The sequence below is a fragment of the Pseudorca crassidens genome, chromosome 1 (genome assembly GCF_039906515.1).
Source record: "Pseudorca crassidens isolate mPseCra1 chromosome 1, mPseCra1.hap1, whole genome shotgun sequence".
Classification (NCBI taxonomy): domain Eukaryota; kingdom Metazoa; phylum Chordata; class Mammalia; order Artiodactyla; family Delphinidae; genus Pseudorca; species Pseudorca crassidens.
In genome coordinates, this window is record NC_090296.1 from 189,133,755 (window position 1) to 189,150,632 (window position 16,878).

Here is a 16,878-nt window from a genome sequence, read left to right on the forward strand (position 1 = left end):
ACACAGGTTTGAGCCCTGGTCTGGGAAGATGCTGCATGCCGCGAAGCAACTAGGCCCATGAGCCACAACTACTGAGCCTGCACGTGTGGAGCTTGTGCTCCACAACAAGAGAGGCTGCGACAGTGAGAGGCCCGCGCACCGCGATGAAGAGTGGCCCCCGCTCACCGCAACTAGAGAAAACCCTCACACAGAAACAAAGACCCAACACAGCCAAAAATAAATAAATAAATACAATTTTAAAAAGAAATCCTGAATGCTAAAAATAACTTAAAAAAAAACCCCTAAAAATAGAGCTACCATATGATCCAGCAATCCCACTCCTGGGCATATACCCTGAGAAAACCATAATTCAAAAAGACACATGCACCCCAGTGTTCATTGCAGTACTATTTACAATAGCCAGGACATGGAAGGAACCTAAGTGTCCATTGACAGATGAATGGATAAAGAAGATGTGGTCATATATACAATGTAATATTACTCGGCCATAAAAAGGAATGAAATTGGGTCATTTGTAGAGACATGGATGGACCTAGAGAGTGTCATACAGAGTGAAGTAAGTCAGAAAGAGAAAAAAATATTGTATATTAATGCATATATGTGGAATCTAGAAAAATGGTACAGATGAACCAGTTTGCAAGGCAGAAATAGAGACACAGATATAGAGAACAAATGTATGGACACCAAGTGGGGAAGGGGGGTAGGAAGAATTGGGAGATTGGGATTGACATATATACACTAATATGTTTAAAATAGATAACTAATGAGAACCTGCTGTATAGCACAGAGAATTTGACTCAGTGCTCTGTGGTGACCTAAATGGGAAGTAAATCCAAAAAAGAGGGGATATATGTATACATAGAGCTGATTCACTTCGCTGTACAGCAGAAATTAACACAACATTGCCAAACAACAATACCCCAGTTTAAAAAAATACACATATATGTATAATTCAAATAAATAAATAAATAAATATTGAGACTAAATAAAAAACCAGTTGCTTATGTTTTATTTCCTTTATTTCTTTCATAAAAAACTTTCAGGCATTCAGATTTTTTCAGCTATTGAGCATAATGGAACAAATATTCACGTATACATCACCCCATTTAAGAAGTAAAACCTCATAAATACCACTGAAGTCATGGATAAACTGTTTTTTGATCACATTTCCCTCGCTGCTCATTAGAGGTAAACACTATAAATTTTTTTGTTATTTGTTAGTATCAAGAAGTGTGTACAGTTTTACTCTATATGTATAAATCCCTAAGCAATATATTACATATTTTTAACTTTGTATAATTGCATCATACTGTATGTATTTTGGTAAATCTTGCTTTTCCCCATCAATGGGTCTTTGGGATTTCTAATGCATGTAACTGTAACAAATTTATTTTATTATATAAATATCCCATCATGTGTCTATACACACAATGTGTTTATTTATTCTCATTTTTCTGATTAGCATTTAGTTTGTACTTAGAATTTAACTATAAAAATACTGCCCCAAGTCTTTTAGTGCATGCCTCCTTTCCCACAAAGACAGGAATCTTTATAGTATTTATACCTAGAAATAGGATAGATGGGTCTTGGGGCATCCTCCTTCAGTTTTAATAGATAATGCCAAATATCTCCCCTGAGTAGTTAAGACAGTTTATAACCCCATTAGTGCTGTAAAAATTTTCTAATTGCTTCTTATCTTTACCTACACTTGGTGTACTCAAACTTTTTGCCAGTCTGTTGAATCTGAAATGTTTCTTACGTTCTTTTATTTTGCATTTTTCCAATTATTACTGAGAATCTCTCTTCCTGGGTTTATTGGCCGTTGGGTTTTTTCATCTGTGAATTTGCCTATTTGCAGGTCTCATTTGCCTTCTATTTAATTCTTCATATATTTTGGATTTCAATTATCTCTTACTTTTAAACTTTGCAAATGTACTTGCCTATGCTATAATTTATCCATTAATTTTTTTATGTCTTTTGATATTTGACCATTTCTAATTTTAAAATCGTTGAATTTGTTAATCTTTTCCCTATGATTTGCATTTTTTTCTGTCTTGTATGAGAAATCTCTTCTTACACTAAGGTCATAAAGATAATCTATATTTTCTTCTGAATTTCTATGAGCTTGTTTACAAGATCTTTATTCCACCTGGGATTGATCTTTTCGTACATTGCAAGGTTAGGGTACAATTTTATCTTTCCTATGTGGATAGTCACGGTCCTGGAATTGTACTTTCTGTAGCCCATCATTTCCTGACTGATCTGCAAGGGCATCTCATCAAGCTCCTTGAAGAAAACATAGGGAAAAAGATTGTGAACAGTAGCCTTGGCAATAATTTCTTGAATATGACATCAAAAGCACATCAACAAAAGCAAAAATTGACAAGAGAGACTAAATAAAAATAAAAAGCTTTTGCACAGCCAAGGAAACAATCAAAAACAGCAACAGCAAGGCAATGTACAGATTGGAAGAAAGTATCTGCAAACCATATATCTGATAAGAAACTCATACAATGTAATAGTAAGAAAACAAATAACCCAATTAAAAAATGGACAAAAGAACATAGACATTTCTCCAAAGAAGCCATATAAAAACAGATATATGGGCTTCCCTGGTGGCGCAGTGGTTGGGAGTCCGCCTGCCGATGCGGGGGATGCAGGTTCGTGCCCCAGTCCGGGAGGATCCCACATGCCGCGGAGTGGCTGGGCCCGTGCGCCGTGGCCGCTGAGTCTGCGCGTCCGGAGCCTGTGCTCCGCGGCGGGAGGGGCCGCAGTGGTGAGAGGCCGGCGTACCACAAAAAAAAAAAACAAAAACAAAAAAACCCAAAACAGGTGTATGAAAAGGCACTCAACGTTACCAATCATCAGGAAATGCAAACTCAAACCACAATGAGATATTGTCTTACACATTTTAGGTTGACTTTTATTAAAGAAAAAATATTAAAAATGTCGGCAAGGGAACCCTTGTGCACTGTTGATAGGAAGGTAAAGTGGCACAGCTGCTATGGAAAACGGTAGGGCGGTTCCTCAACAAACTAAAAGCAGAACCATCATGTGATCCAGCAATACCATTTCTGAGAGTATGTCCAAAGGAATTGACATCAGGATCTCGACGAGAAATATACATTCCCACGTTCATTGATGAATTGTTCCCAATAGCCAAGGCATGGAAGCAACCTAAATGTCCATTGATGAATGAGTGGGAAAAGAAAATGTTTTTTCATATACATACCATAAAATGTAATTTAACCTTAAAAAAGAAGGAAATTCTGCCATTTCCAGTGACACGGATGAACCTGGAGGATATAATGCTGAATGAAATAAGCCAGACACAGAAATACAAAGACTATGTGATACCACTTACATGATGAATCTAAAATTGTCAAATCCATGGAAGCAGAGTGTGGTATGGTGATTGCCAGAGGGGAGAGGAAAATGGGGAAATATTAGTCAAAGAGTACAAAATTTCATTTATACCAGATGAATAAATCCTAGAGATTTGTACAGCGTAGGGTCTTTAGTTAAGAATACTGCATTGTACATTTAAAAATTTACTGTGGGTAGATCTTATGTTGTGTGCTTTAATCACAAAATACTAATAGTATTAATAATTATGGTAGAAGAAAGAGGAGGAGGAGAAAAAGGAGGAAAAGGGAGGAGGAGAAGTAAGAGGGTTTGAGGAGACTTCAGGAGGTGATGGATAGGTTTTATGGCATAGATTGTGGTGATGGGTCCATGGGTGTTTATTTATCTCCAAACTCATCAAATTGTATATATTAATTATGTACAACTTTTTGTTTATCAAAAAAAGAAAAGGAAATAAAATTTCTTGTGAAATATGCTTTCTTATAATAGTATTATAATTAAGGATATATATATGTTACATACAATAATCGTAAATATATTGTACCAAGGTCGTTTCCCATTTTATTTTGTGGATATTTCATTGGTTGTCTATCTGAGACAGGAAGCATAAGAAATATATGATTTTAATGTGCTTAAATATTAGCCGAATTAAGTTCATTACACAAAGTGAAAAGCATTTGTATGTAGCTGTGTTTTGTAACCTTTGTTTATGAAAAAGATATTGGTCAGTACCATAATCTCTTGGGGAGACTATCCTTTAGCAGTAATATGAAGAACACCTCTTTTAAAAAGCTGATACATTGGGCTCCCCTGGTGGCGCAGTGGTTGAGAGTCCGCCTGCCGATGCAGGGGACACGGGTTCATGCCCCGGTCCGCGAGGATCCCACGTGCCGCGGAGCGGCTGGGCCCGTGAGCCATGGCCACTGAGCCTGCGCGTCCGGAGCCTGTGCTCTGCAGCGGGAGAGGCCACAGCAGTGAGAGGCCCGCGTACCGCAAAAAAAAGGCTGATACATTTAAACATCTCAAGGTCCCACTTTATAATCAAAATAGAAAGTTGTCAAAAAAGTAGTGGAAAAATAATGGCTGGGTTCTTCATAGTCAGAGCTGTGAAGAAAATCTCAGGAGTTTATCCTAGATGATCACCTCTGTTTTACAGATCTAGGTAGTTAAAATAATTGTGATAACTCTAGGTGAATATCTCTACATTTAGGTGCTTACTGGAAATGAGCCTTTTAATCTGCTAGAGGAACACCTCTTCTGGCATCCAGAGCCTCAGCTCGTGAGCTGCAGGTACCCTTAGCTGCGTCCAGGGTCAGAAGGTGGGAGCGGGGGGCACTTCATCAGACTTCCTTGAATATCTATTCCAGTTTCATAAAAGACATTTTAAATAATGCCTTTTGATGAAAATTTAGGTCTTGAGAAAAAAAGCAATTTCTTCTTTCTTGCTCAGTGAATTTCACAGATAGACTTGCCTGCCCTTTGGACTATAACATTTGAACCAAACTAATGATTCTCATGGCTTAAGACTCTAAAAGTTAGGAATAGTGACTTTTCCTTTTCTCGTTAGTGATCTTTAGGTATACCAGTCCACTGTTCCAATGAATACAAAAAAATGTAAGTAGGAAAAATAACTAGGAAACAGGATTTCATAAATAATATTAGGACCTCTCAGTAAGAAAAAAAAATAATAGTAGGAAAAAACAGAGAAGAGAAATGAGGCTGTAGGTGAATAAATATTTCGAGCCTCGACGAGGAAAAGCTAAGGCTAGTCAATTTTCTAAAAAGCAATCTGAGTACATAATCCTAGCAAAAAGTGTTAACAGGAGGTGGATGAATTTTTACAAATATAAAAAGAAACATATGTCCTATGAAGGAATGTGAGCACCACTTAGCAATTTCACAGCACTTTTCATCTTCAAAGAATTTTGCATGTTAACTAATTAATCCTTCCAACACCCTTGTGACGTAAACGTGACAAACAAGGACAGAAGTGAGTCTCAAATGACTAATTTACCAAGCTCACTGGTTGAGAAAGAATTATGAAAGCATGCCAGTTACTAATGAGGAAGATCCTAGGTAGGGATTTTATACAGGATATTGTGTGTGTGTGTGTGTGTGTGTGTGTGTGTGTGTACTTTCCAAAATTTGTTTACAGAAATATAGAGCAAATGACAGAATTTGAAAGAAAGCATTTATCACCCCTTGAGCTCAGTTTATGCTAGACTAGTGTGGACTTCTCAAATAATCCAAATTTAAACCATGCATATTAGCAGCAGTTTGGTATTTGCTTTTTATGCATGGAGTTGATGCATTATTTAGACAATGAGAACCAACTATCTGAAACTTCAGTGGTTTAAAGGGAGTTACACTTGTTAGGGGGTTATTTTCTGCCCAATTCTGTAACATGTAATCTATCAACACATATTCTTTCTTGTTATCCAAACACCAGGACAAGAATGCAAGGCCCAACTAAATGAGAGATCTGACAATTTTAGGCTCTTACTTGCCAACTACTTATTTTGGAAACTTATAACTGAGGCTGTGGTTAGTTTTCTAAAGATCTAAGTCTGTTTCCTTTTTCTCTGCCTGCCTGTGTAATACCGTCTACTATTACCCTGTTGTGACAGCAATATATCTTTCCCCAAACTTGCAGAAGAGAATAGCGGAGCTCATGACCACCCTGGAATGATAATAGCCGTGCCGTGCTGTTGGCACCCTGAGGTGACGGTGGCAGGGAGTCACATTATCCACTTACAACCACAGCCATTCCATTCCAGCTTCACGGGATAACAGAGTGAGTCTCACTGATTACCAATCTGCTAACATAGGCACTAGCCTTCATTCCTTTTCTTGATGATAAAATTTCATTGTGGGCATTATTAGCCTTACTGTGCTGCTCTTAAAATTGTTACTATGACCTTTCAAAAAGTATTGATCCACAAATGCTAAATGGCTAAATATTTCCAAAGGGAAACCTGACTGCCTTTTCTGCACCACAGCTATAAAATTTTCCTTCCAACAAATCAAGACTGGAGGGTACAAAAGGGCTGAGCATTACCCTTCTCTTTCTCAGTGTTAGTTCCAAACTATCATGTGAGTTTCTCTCTCTTCCCTTCCTCCCTTCTTCCTTTCCCCCTCAAATAAGCATAGATTTTCACCTCAGTCCATCATTTCCTTATATCTGGGTAGCAAAAGTCATGTTGATTATTGCCCAAGGTTTTCAAATGTGGTGCAAAGTTGTAGAGACTATTGATTTAGTCATTCAATTACCAAATATTTCTTGAGTACATACTATATGCTAGTCACCATTTTAATCACTAGTGATACAAGAAAGAAGAAAAGTTCCTGCTCACAAAGACATAGCACTTACTAAGGAGGCTGATACTGGGCCCCTCAAAATGAAGAGGCATCCTCTTCTATTTGGTCATAAAATTCAATCATTATACTACATTCCAATCACTGAGATACATTCTGTTGTTTGAAATTGCTTCCTGCATTTTTGTTTTGCTGCTACCTGCGATCATTTTCCTTCTGCTTGAAGAAAAACTTTTTTTTTTTTTTAGTTTCAGTGTACTGGCAACAAATTCTCTGTTTTTGTATGTATTCAAATATCTTTAATTTTTTTGAAGATTTTTTTTCTAGATGTAGAATTCTAGTTTGGCAGTAGCTTTCCTTTTTATTTCATTAAAGATATTCCATTGTCTTCTTGATTTCATATTCTATTGAGACATCAGCTGTATGTCATTATTGCTCCTTTAAAGATAGCATTTTTCTTTGAATGTTTTTTACTATTTTCTTTTGTCTCTGATTTTCAGTAATTTTTCTATGCTGTGACTAGTTGTGGGTATTTTTTGGGGGGGGGGGTTGGTGGTTACCCTGCTTGAGGTCCACAGCTTTTCTAAGATCTCTATCTTGATTTTTTGGTCAGGTTTTGGAAATCCATTCTCTTCAAATATTTTTTTCCTTTATTCCCTCTCTATTCTTCTGAGCCTTTAATTATGTAGATTATAGTTTTTATCCATGTCATATAAATACAGATATAGATAGATAAATATATAAATAGATGTTATATAGAGAGGGAGGCTTGCCCAGAAATACACAAATACATATGCTCATTTCTGTATTATTCTTTCTTTTGCTTTGGTCTCTATGCTTCAGACTGTGTTTTCATCATTTTTCTCTTGATGAGTTCACTAATCCTCTCATGTTGTATACCGATCTCCTCATTAAGCACATCTATCAAAGTCTAAATTTCAGTTTATCACATTGTCAACTCTAGAATTTTTATTTATTCTCTAATAGATTCCAATTCTCTAGTAAAATGTTCTACTCTGTCAATCGTTTTTGAAAAAATATTCAATATAGCCGTTTTAAAGTCCAACTTTAATAACTTGGTTAAATGAGAGTTTATTTCTAGTGTTTTCTCTTGGCCATGATTCCTGGGATGTCTAGTAGATTTTTAATTAAATGACAGCCATTGTGTGGGTTCTGGAGGTTACTGTATTTTTTTCCAAGTAGGTTTACTCTAACCTGTCCTAGAACCATACAGTAGGGTCAGATGACATTAATCAGATCAGGAATTGGATTTACTCAAGGATAGGTTGCAGTTTTTTGTTTGTTTGTTTGTTTGTTTGTTTGTTTTTTGCGGTACGTGGGCCTCTCACTGTTGTGGCCTCTCCCCTTGCAGAGCACAGGCTCCGGACACGCAGGCTCAGCGGCCATGGCTCATGGGCCCAGCCGCTCTGCGGTATGTGGGATTCTCCTGGACCGGGGCACGAACCCACGTCCCCTGCATCGGCAGGCGGACTTTCAACCACTGCGCCACCAGGGAAGCCCTAGGTTGCAGTTTTTGATGGCTAAATCAAGCCCTGGCTGTTCCACACTCCTAGGATATAAACTTCCACCATTCCCACTGAGATTCCAAAGTATTTGCTAGGATCCCTCTCCACTGTTATTCCCAGACTCTCATTTCTGCATCTTGAGCATGGAGCTCTTTAGTCAGTGGAAAATGAGAATATTCTAAAATTTTAAAATCCTTTGTCCTTGGGAGTATCATTATCAGAACTCCATATGGGGTAGATAAAGGGAGCCCAATTAGGAAGTTACAGTAATAGTTTGGTTATGAGCTAATGGAGCCTGATACAGGGAGTTGGCAGTAGGAATATGTATATGAAAGGATGCATATGTAAGCTTTTGTGAAAGAAGAATGGGAGAGTGAACTTGTTGATTATGTGAAGCGTGATGTGTTAAATAAGCTTCTTCAAGATTTCGAGTCTACAGACCTGAGGTATATTCCATGGACCACAGGAAAAGTGAAATTGTAACTTAAAGAGAATTTAGAGATGGAAATACATATTTGAGGGTAATACACACCTAGGAGGTGATTAAAGACTTGGTTAAGGACATACAGAAGAGGAAGAGAACAGGATGGGGAACAGAATCAGAGTGATCACAGACATTGGGGGATGAACCTGGTGACAGCTCAGTTCTCTTTTCACTTAACCAACATGTGCCCCTTAATATCTAAGGCACAATCGCATCAAAGAAAACCATTTTGCATTTAAGTGTAGACAGATCTTAGTGTTCACAGTGGGCTGGAGATGAAGTAAAACATGAAATAATTTTATGATTTCTGGTCTTTATCTCTTCTCGTGTCAGGAGAACTAAAAACTCTATCAGCACGAATCTAGAGACTCTCAGTCCTACATTATTAATGAAAGATGTAGTTAACTCTTTATCCCTTTCAGGGTTGAAATTACAAAAACAGCTTGTTGCAAAGTATACATGGGATTCTTAAATCCAGGAGAGTTTAGGGTACCGGAGGAGAGCAAAGGGAAGGTTGTCGGTGTTGAAAGTAAATATACTCTGTGTCAAAATGCACTGTGGAGCCAGTGGTATGTGATAAGATATGGAGGCTGGCTTTGGAACTCTCTTTGTAAGTGCTAGGGTTGGGGTTTTAATAATATAACAGTTCTTCAGGCTTTCTGACAAGGAAGGCTTGAAAGCATGCAGCACTGTATCAGGCTTATCAGTCAACTTCCAGGACAAAAACAGAAAGAATGCTCTATGTTCATCTTCACGCAATACATTGTCAGTTACAATTACAGAGAAAAACTAACCTCAGTGATCTTTGCAGTATTTAGTAATTTAAGAGCACGCTGGATTTGCAGCCCATCATTTGAATTAAAAGTACTGAATTTGGTTGGGTCTTTTGGTAATTTTTCAGAATTCTATAGCTGACACTGATAGGTAATGTTTTGGCAGAAAAAAAAAGAAGACAATGGGGAAATATGTACTTGAAATATATACTTTGTGACTTCTCTCTGCACCCTGTAAATGTAAATATATATGTCTCCATATAGTTTTAATCCCCCGATAAGAGCAGAGATTTATGGGTGTTTAACTTTGCTTAACAGTTGTGTCCATAAAACCCAGCCTGAGAAAGTTCATAGGCTACTATATTTGAAGATGTAGACTTTTCTCTTTTTTTCTTTTAAAAAAAATTTTATTGAAGTATAGTTGATTTACAATGTTGTGTTAATTTCTGCTGTACAGCAAAGTGACAGTTATGTGTATATATATATATATATTCTTTTTCATATTCTTTTCTGTTATGGTTTATTGCAGGATATTGAATATAGTTCCTGGTGCTATACATTAGGACCTTGTTGTTTATCCATCCTGTATATACTAGTTTGCATCTGCTCATCCCAAATTCCCAATCCTTTCCTCCACCACACCCCCTCCCCCTTGGCAACCACAAGTCTGTTCTCTATGTCTGTGCGTCTGTTTCTGTTTCATAGATAAATTCATTTGTGTCATACTTTAGATTCCACATGTAAGTGACACCATACGGTATTTGTCTTTCTCTGTCTGACTTACTTCACTTAGTAGGATAATCTCTAGGTCCATCCATGTTGCCGCAATTGGCATTATTTCATTCTTTTTGATGTCTGAGTAATATTTCATTGCGTATATATGTACCACATGAAGATGTAGATTTTCAAAAACCTTCTCATCTTATTTTTTCTCAGTCCTTCACTTATCCTCCATTCATAGCTGAATGTGAATGCTCTTGTAAATTTCAAAGCAGGCAGGGGCAAAGGTAGCCAAACTTGTGCTACCCTGAATGACAGCCTGGAAACGTCAGCTCCCTTTTCATCTTTTATCTTTGGGATCACAGGTTGGCAGGTCGTACCAATCAGTCTAGAGCAGTGATTCTTACCTTGGCAGCAATAATTCACTGTGGAGTTTTTTAAAAGTACAGATGCCTGCATCCCACCCAGAGGTTCTGGTTTAATCGGTCTGAGCTGCCTCCTGGATTTTTAAAACTCCCCAGATAGTTATAAAGCACAACCTAGAAGAAAACTCAGGAAATTCAATTCCCTAAAGTAACTCTTATAATTAACTTCTTAGAAAACCTTGCCTGGATTTTCATCTCATAAATAATACTTAATCTTTATGATTCTGTACATAGGTATTGGCTAAACTTATTCAAATATGAATCCAGTGTGCATTTGGGAGTATAGAAAACACATACCCTATTTTATAGGTATTACAGGTAAATGTGCCAGATTTAGCAAATAAAAACAGAGAATGTACAGTTATATTTGAATTTTGGATAAACAGTGAATAATTCTTTTTGTACAAGTATGTCTCAAGCAATATTGAGGGCGTGCTTATACGAAAAACATTATTTGTTGTTTATTTGAAATTCAGATGACGCTGTGTCCTGCTTTTTATCCGGCAGCCCTAATTACAGGACATGCAGAAAATGTTTAGCTGCTCCATTTTAATCAAAGCATTTTTGTTGACTCGTAAACAATCGCCTGTGAAACCATTTTATATTGGTCTGATCCCAGTTAAGACACCCGGAACAAGCAATCTAGGCAGTGTGGCTGAACAATTTAACCCAATTCACTAAGCCTCTTGGCCTACTTATTCATTCAAAACACTCACTTTGTCTAAGATATTTATAGACGAGATCGATTTTAATTTCCTTTACCTCTCGAGCACACAGTTTGTAATTACTCCAACAGAGATTTATCCGCCTTCTCATACAGTTCTGGGGTAAGACCTGCATGCCGGGGGGGTTCACTTCTACTCCAGCCTAAGTTGTCTGAACTGTCTTAATCTGTAGACCAATTTTCTCTACAGCCCCCTAAGGAAGGAACTTGTTGATTTTGGCAGTGTTTACCTTTCCTACAAACAAATTCAACATTTTCCAGACCGGCTGGCTCTTAAAAATCACATGAGAGCTGCGGAAAAACTGCCTAGAGTATGCTTCAGAATTCCTCCCTCCCCCATATTCTAGGAAAAGCTTTACGTTCCTCACAGCTGCTGGAAGATAATCTACGGAGTCAGGAGTATTTAGAATCTGTGGAGAAGGCTGTACAGTTCCCTGAGTTCAGTTCTTTTCTAGAAAGAGAGTAGAAGAATCTGTCAGAAAAAAAAAAAGTTCCAGCCTTCACGAATGATAATACGGACTTCCACATGGAGAAAAGGGAAAAGAACTGATTTGATGTTTGTTTTCTCATAAAGGTTTAACAGTGTCATGTTCCACCTGGAGCAAGAACATGTATGTCATGTGCTTGCGTGTTACTGGCTTTCACTGAGTATTGTCACTCATCTTTGCTTTGGGCAGCTTGAATGGTATAGTGTTGTGTCTTTGCATCGTTTTCATTAGTGAAGGTCATCACCCCCTTTCCATCTCCCCAGGTACCTCCAGCCATCCCTCTCTGTCTCTTAGACCAAAACCCGTTTTGCGTCATGTGTCAGCAGAGTAAACTTTCTTCCATGAAGGAGTCTTCCTTGGCAGGCACTAAATGGAGGCTGGTGTCACTACAATCAAGACAGTCCAATCTATGTTTTGCAAAAAGAAAGTGCATTCGAGTTTCCTCACATCTGCCGTTTATGTATAAAAATTTTCAGATTTCATTGAATATTCTCCTAAGTCTTGTGTGATGTGCTAGAGACTGTAATTCTGTTCATCAAAATTATCTTGATCTGGAAAGTGTAATTTACATTTATTTCCCCTTGATGTAGTTCAGTGTTATCTCTGGTGAACTGAGAGCTATTGATCTATTTAACAAATTATTTTTTTCCTCCAAGTAATAACTTCATTGTTTTCGATGCTTAAAAACCAAAGAGTTCATGTCTCTGGCTCTCAGAGTTTTTCCTCGTCCCTGCCACAGACCTCATCCCAGCCAGGACCTACCACCTTTGTTCGAGATCTCTTCCTGCCAGCTTCCACTTGCGGTGTCCTGTGGGAATGCACCTTTGCCCCAATTTGTTTCTTGTCTCTTCTGTTTTCTCTTGCTTTGTTCATTTTTTTTTTCCAAGTTCAGACCCCTCTACCAGATGTCTCTTACAATCTAGACCAACTTTTTGGGGTGTGTTAAGACTCCCCCCCTTTTTTCCTATTCCTGCTCTTATTCTCTAATTTTGCACTGAAATGGGTATTTCCTTTCTCCTCCATGTGTCTTCTTTGTTGGATTAATTCCTTTCCTTCTTCAATGCCTCCTCCTTACTCAGAAGTGTTGTTAACAATGAAATTTACTGTTCTAATTCTTTGGCTTATTTTTTGCCATTCAGGCCAGGTCCTGGCTCTTCTTCGCTTCTGTCACCTAGATTAGATTGATTACAGGGAGAGGAAGGTAACTGATTGGCAATTCACTACTTGGGCTGTTCTAAATGTTGGAACCAAGCCTGTAACACTTTGATTTAATGCTTCAGAATGAACTTGAATCTTGGCCAAACTCACCAATTATTTGGCTTCAGTGTACGAACCTGAGCTGCATTTAGCTTCCCCTCCTGTCCCCTGGGTCCTGGACTGGAATCTCTGGGTGAAAGCAGAGCTGGTCTGTGCTTGGGGCTCAGCGTGGCTGCTAGCCATGGTTTGCAGTAAAGGCAGGGGTGGGAATGGGAAAAGGAAAGGTGTACAGTCTCCTCTGACGCTTTCTCAGAATCCCTCACCCCGTTCTTAAACAAAGCCTTATAGGCACTGAAAGTTTCAGATTTTTAGTTTTTAAATTATTGGTCGTGGAAGTTAGATAAGCGCTTTAGTACGCTCCATGTTTTTTGGCCATTCTTTGGAAGCATGGTACTCGATACAGGTTTGAGCTTTTGTGCTTGTTTGATACTAGTTGATACAATAAGTGCTTCAATATCAAACAGAAATGAAAGCTGCGTTTCCCTTGCCACTCCTGAAAACTCTACCGTGGCCCTCTACTGTGTGTATTTAGGAACTGAGAGTTTAGAATCAATCCTCAGATCCCACAGAACCCCTAACTTCAGATATTGTCACCGTGTTTCCTAGGGTATAACGACACTTTTCCCGCATGGAAAATGAACTGGGCTGACTCTGTCAAAGAGCTGTATCTTAGACGGCCACTGAGAGAAGATCGGCAATTTCAAGACCGAGCCCCCTGGGTTGTTCCGAGGCCGCGGCGACCACCCCAAGATGGGGATGCTGAAGAGGAGTGTCCTGCTGGAGGACGTGACCATCAACTGCAGCAGGGACTCCGAAGTACCCGAGCCTCTGGTAGGTCACCGGTGGAAGGAGGTGCGGTGCGACCGCACAGTCACGTGGCTGGCGGCGTGGACAGAGAACGGGCAGAACTCCATCAAGTACACCATGCTGAACCCCAGCTCCAAGCCAAAGGGGGAGAGAGATTGGGAGAAGTATGAAGTGGCTCAGCGCTTGAAAGGAGTCTGGGCGAGATCCGTTCTCAGTACCGGGCCGACTGGAAGTCCCGAGAAATGAAGGCGAGACGATGCGCTGTGGCCCTTTATTTCATCGACAAGCTGGCGCTGCGAGCCAGGCACGAGACGGAGGAGGGCGACGCGGCTGACACAGTGGATGGCTGCTCCCTCCGCGTGGAACACGTCCAGCTGCACCCAGGGGCCGGTGGCTGCCCGTACGTCGTGGAATTGGACTTCCTGGGACAGGACTCGATCCGCTACTACAACAGAGTGCGGGTGGAGAAGCCGGTGTACGAGAATCTGCAGCTGTTCATGGAGAACAAAGGCCCTGGGGATGAGCTCTTTGACAGACTGACCACCGCCAGTCTGAACAAGCACCTGCAGGACCTGATGGATGGCCTGACGGCCAAGGTGTTCCGGACCTGCAACGCCAGCCTCACCCTGCAGGGCCAGCTGAGAGCACTGACCAGAGCTGAAGACAGCATAGCCGCTAAGATTCTGTCTTACAACCGAGCAAATCGGGCCGTTGCCGTTCTCTGCAACCATCAGCGGGCGACTCCCAAGACCTTCGAGAAGTCGATGCAGACTCTTCGGTAGAAGATTGCGGCGAAGAAGAAGCAGGTGGCCGAGGCCAAGGCACAGCTGAAGAAGGCAAGGGCCGACCACAAATCCAGAGGGGACAGCAGGTCCAAGAGCTTCCTGGAGAAGAGGGGACGGCTGCTGGAGAAATTGGAGGAGCAGCTCGGGAGACTGAGCTTGCAGGCCACAGACAAGGAGGACAGCAAGCAGGTGGCCCTGGGCACGTCCAAGCTCAACTACCTGGACCCCCAGATCAGTGTCGCCTGGTGTAAGAGGCTTGGGGTGCCCGTGGAGAAGATCTACAACAAGACACAGAGGGCTCTCGACATGGCAGGCAAAGACTTTGAATTCTAAATGAGCATCTCTGTGCCTCATTGGAACTTATTTTTTTTCACCATTAAAGCAGATGGGAGAATTTGTACAAAAAAAAAAAGAGCTGCCTCAGAAGGCACACATCAGGTCCCTGCAAACTCAGGGAGCCCACCCTCTTGTTGGTGCATGTCTGAGGCCACAGATTTCCGTGCTGCCAAACAAGTCGGTGGGGACATTCTGGTAACTTGACGGTGATTTTTATGTGGAAGGATGTTAAGAGCCTCCCAGATGCAATTCAATCAGACCAAGAACCATGTTAGACAATTCTGCCAAATTTATACTAATGTAAAGTAAGCTAGGTGGCTGTTCACTCCTTATCATTATTTTTGTAACACTTGATCTAAGTCAAAAGTTTAAGAAAAGAGTTTGCCCCTTCCTCCTCTCCTCCCACCTTCATGGCCTTTGTTCCGACAAAATGACATTGATTTAGGATCCGTTAGATTAACCAGTTGCTTCTCAGACAAACTAAAAGTAATCCCGAGCTGATTTTACCATCTATTGGTTTCCAAACAAGTTTGACAAAACCCATGAATTTCCATGGAGAAACTCAACTTCTCTGTGTAGATGCTTTGACCTGTACACAGAAGCTGGCTCTTTGTAACCAATTGCCTTGTAATATTTGAAGGTTTAAAAAGTCTGCCCAAATGTGGGGAAAAGTTAAGCATCAATTTAAAAAACTAGGGAAAATTTTGAGCTCACTTACAAAAACATATTTTGAGCACAAGGTAAAGAAACATTTATATATTATGTACATAATACACAAAATAGTGAAACCCTGGAGAAGCTACAGGTAGACATTTAGGGATCAAGAATTTTGATTTATTTCTTAGGAAATGCAAGACTCTACACATGTTTATTTGACATGTGTTCTAAGAATGTAAATGTTGGATATGGTACGATAATCTCAGGGCAGCCACAGGAGGAAATAAGAATGAGGCTTAGAAGGAAGAGTTGATTATACACACAGGTCCTAGAGCGCCACCACATGAGATGCAGGGCCACAGGGGAAGCACCAGGTTTGGGTCAGGCGGGAGAAGACAGGAACAACGGGAAATTCCAGCTCATCCTTTATTGGGATTTCTGTGAGAAAAGCAAGACAAATCAGAGTAAAGAGTTTAGGTCTGGATAATTACAGGAAAGCCTGGGCTATAGGATGGTGTCTCGCTGGTGGTACCCGGCCCAGGGATGACTTGGAGCTTGGTTTGTGAGAAATAGATAAAGGAGTGGTTGAGGCCATAGACTTGGATTGGTTGGTTTGCACATGAAAAATGTGTTCCCAGCTCAGCACGTTGTTATCTTTAAGAAATGGGTTTCTCTTTTGGCCAGAAAGCTTTTGAATGTGTCAAACCATCATACAATACAGAAAATGAAGAAACAATTAATACAGTATCTTTAGTCACTTTCACACTAAGTTAAGTGCTATGAATATTTTATGTATAAGACAGTCTCTGTATTTCAAAATCCCAAACTACGGAACGAGGACATTTATAAGGGAAATGTTGATCATCTAGGAGAAAGAAGAGACGATCCTATAATATATTTCTTAATAAAGTAGGAGGGGATAAGACCCATAGCGCACAGGGTGCTAAGGGTCTCAATTCCAAGGAGATGCTGCTCCACTGGTGTACACACTAATTAACTTAATAAAATATTACCAGTAATTTAAAAAACTTCCTAAATTCCCATCCTTAATAACATTCTTACCTCTACTCCCAGAGTTAAGTAACTTTTGTTACTATCTTTCCTTTTTTTAAATTTTACTTTACAAAGTCTGAAAAGATATTTTAAGACAATTTTTTAGAGCAGTTTTAGGTTAACAGCAAAATTAAGAAGTTATAGAGTTTTCCATATGCCCCC

At 39.8% G+C, this 16,878-nt stretch overlaps 1 protein-coding gene across 1 annotated transcript; it reads left to right on the forward strand.

The window, feature by feature from the left end:
- The first annotated feature begins 13,747 nt into the window (after window positions 1-13,747).
- On the forward strand, window positions 13,748-15,003 carry LOC137205971 (DNA topoisomerase I, mitochondrial-like). Its single transcript, XM_067704474.1, is given in 2 exon segments — window positions 13,748-14,075; window positions 14,078-15,003. Coding segments are annotated over 2 exon segments (1,173 nt in total). The 5' UTR covers window positions 13,748-13,828.
- Window positions 15,004-16,878: the final 1,875 nt, after the last annotated feature.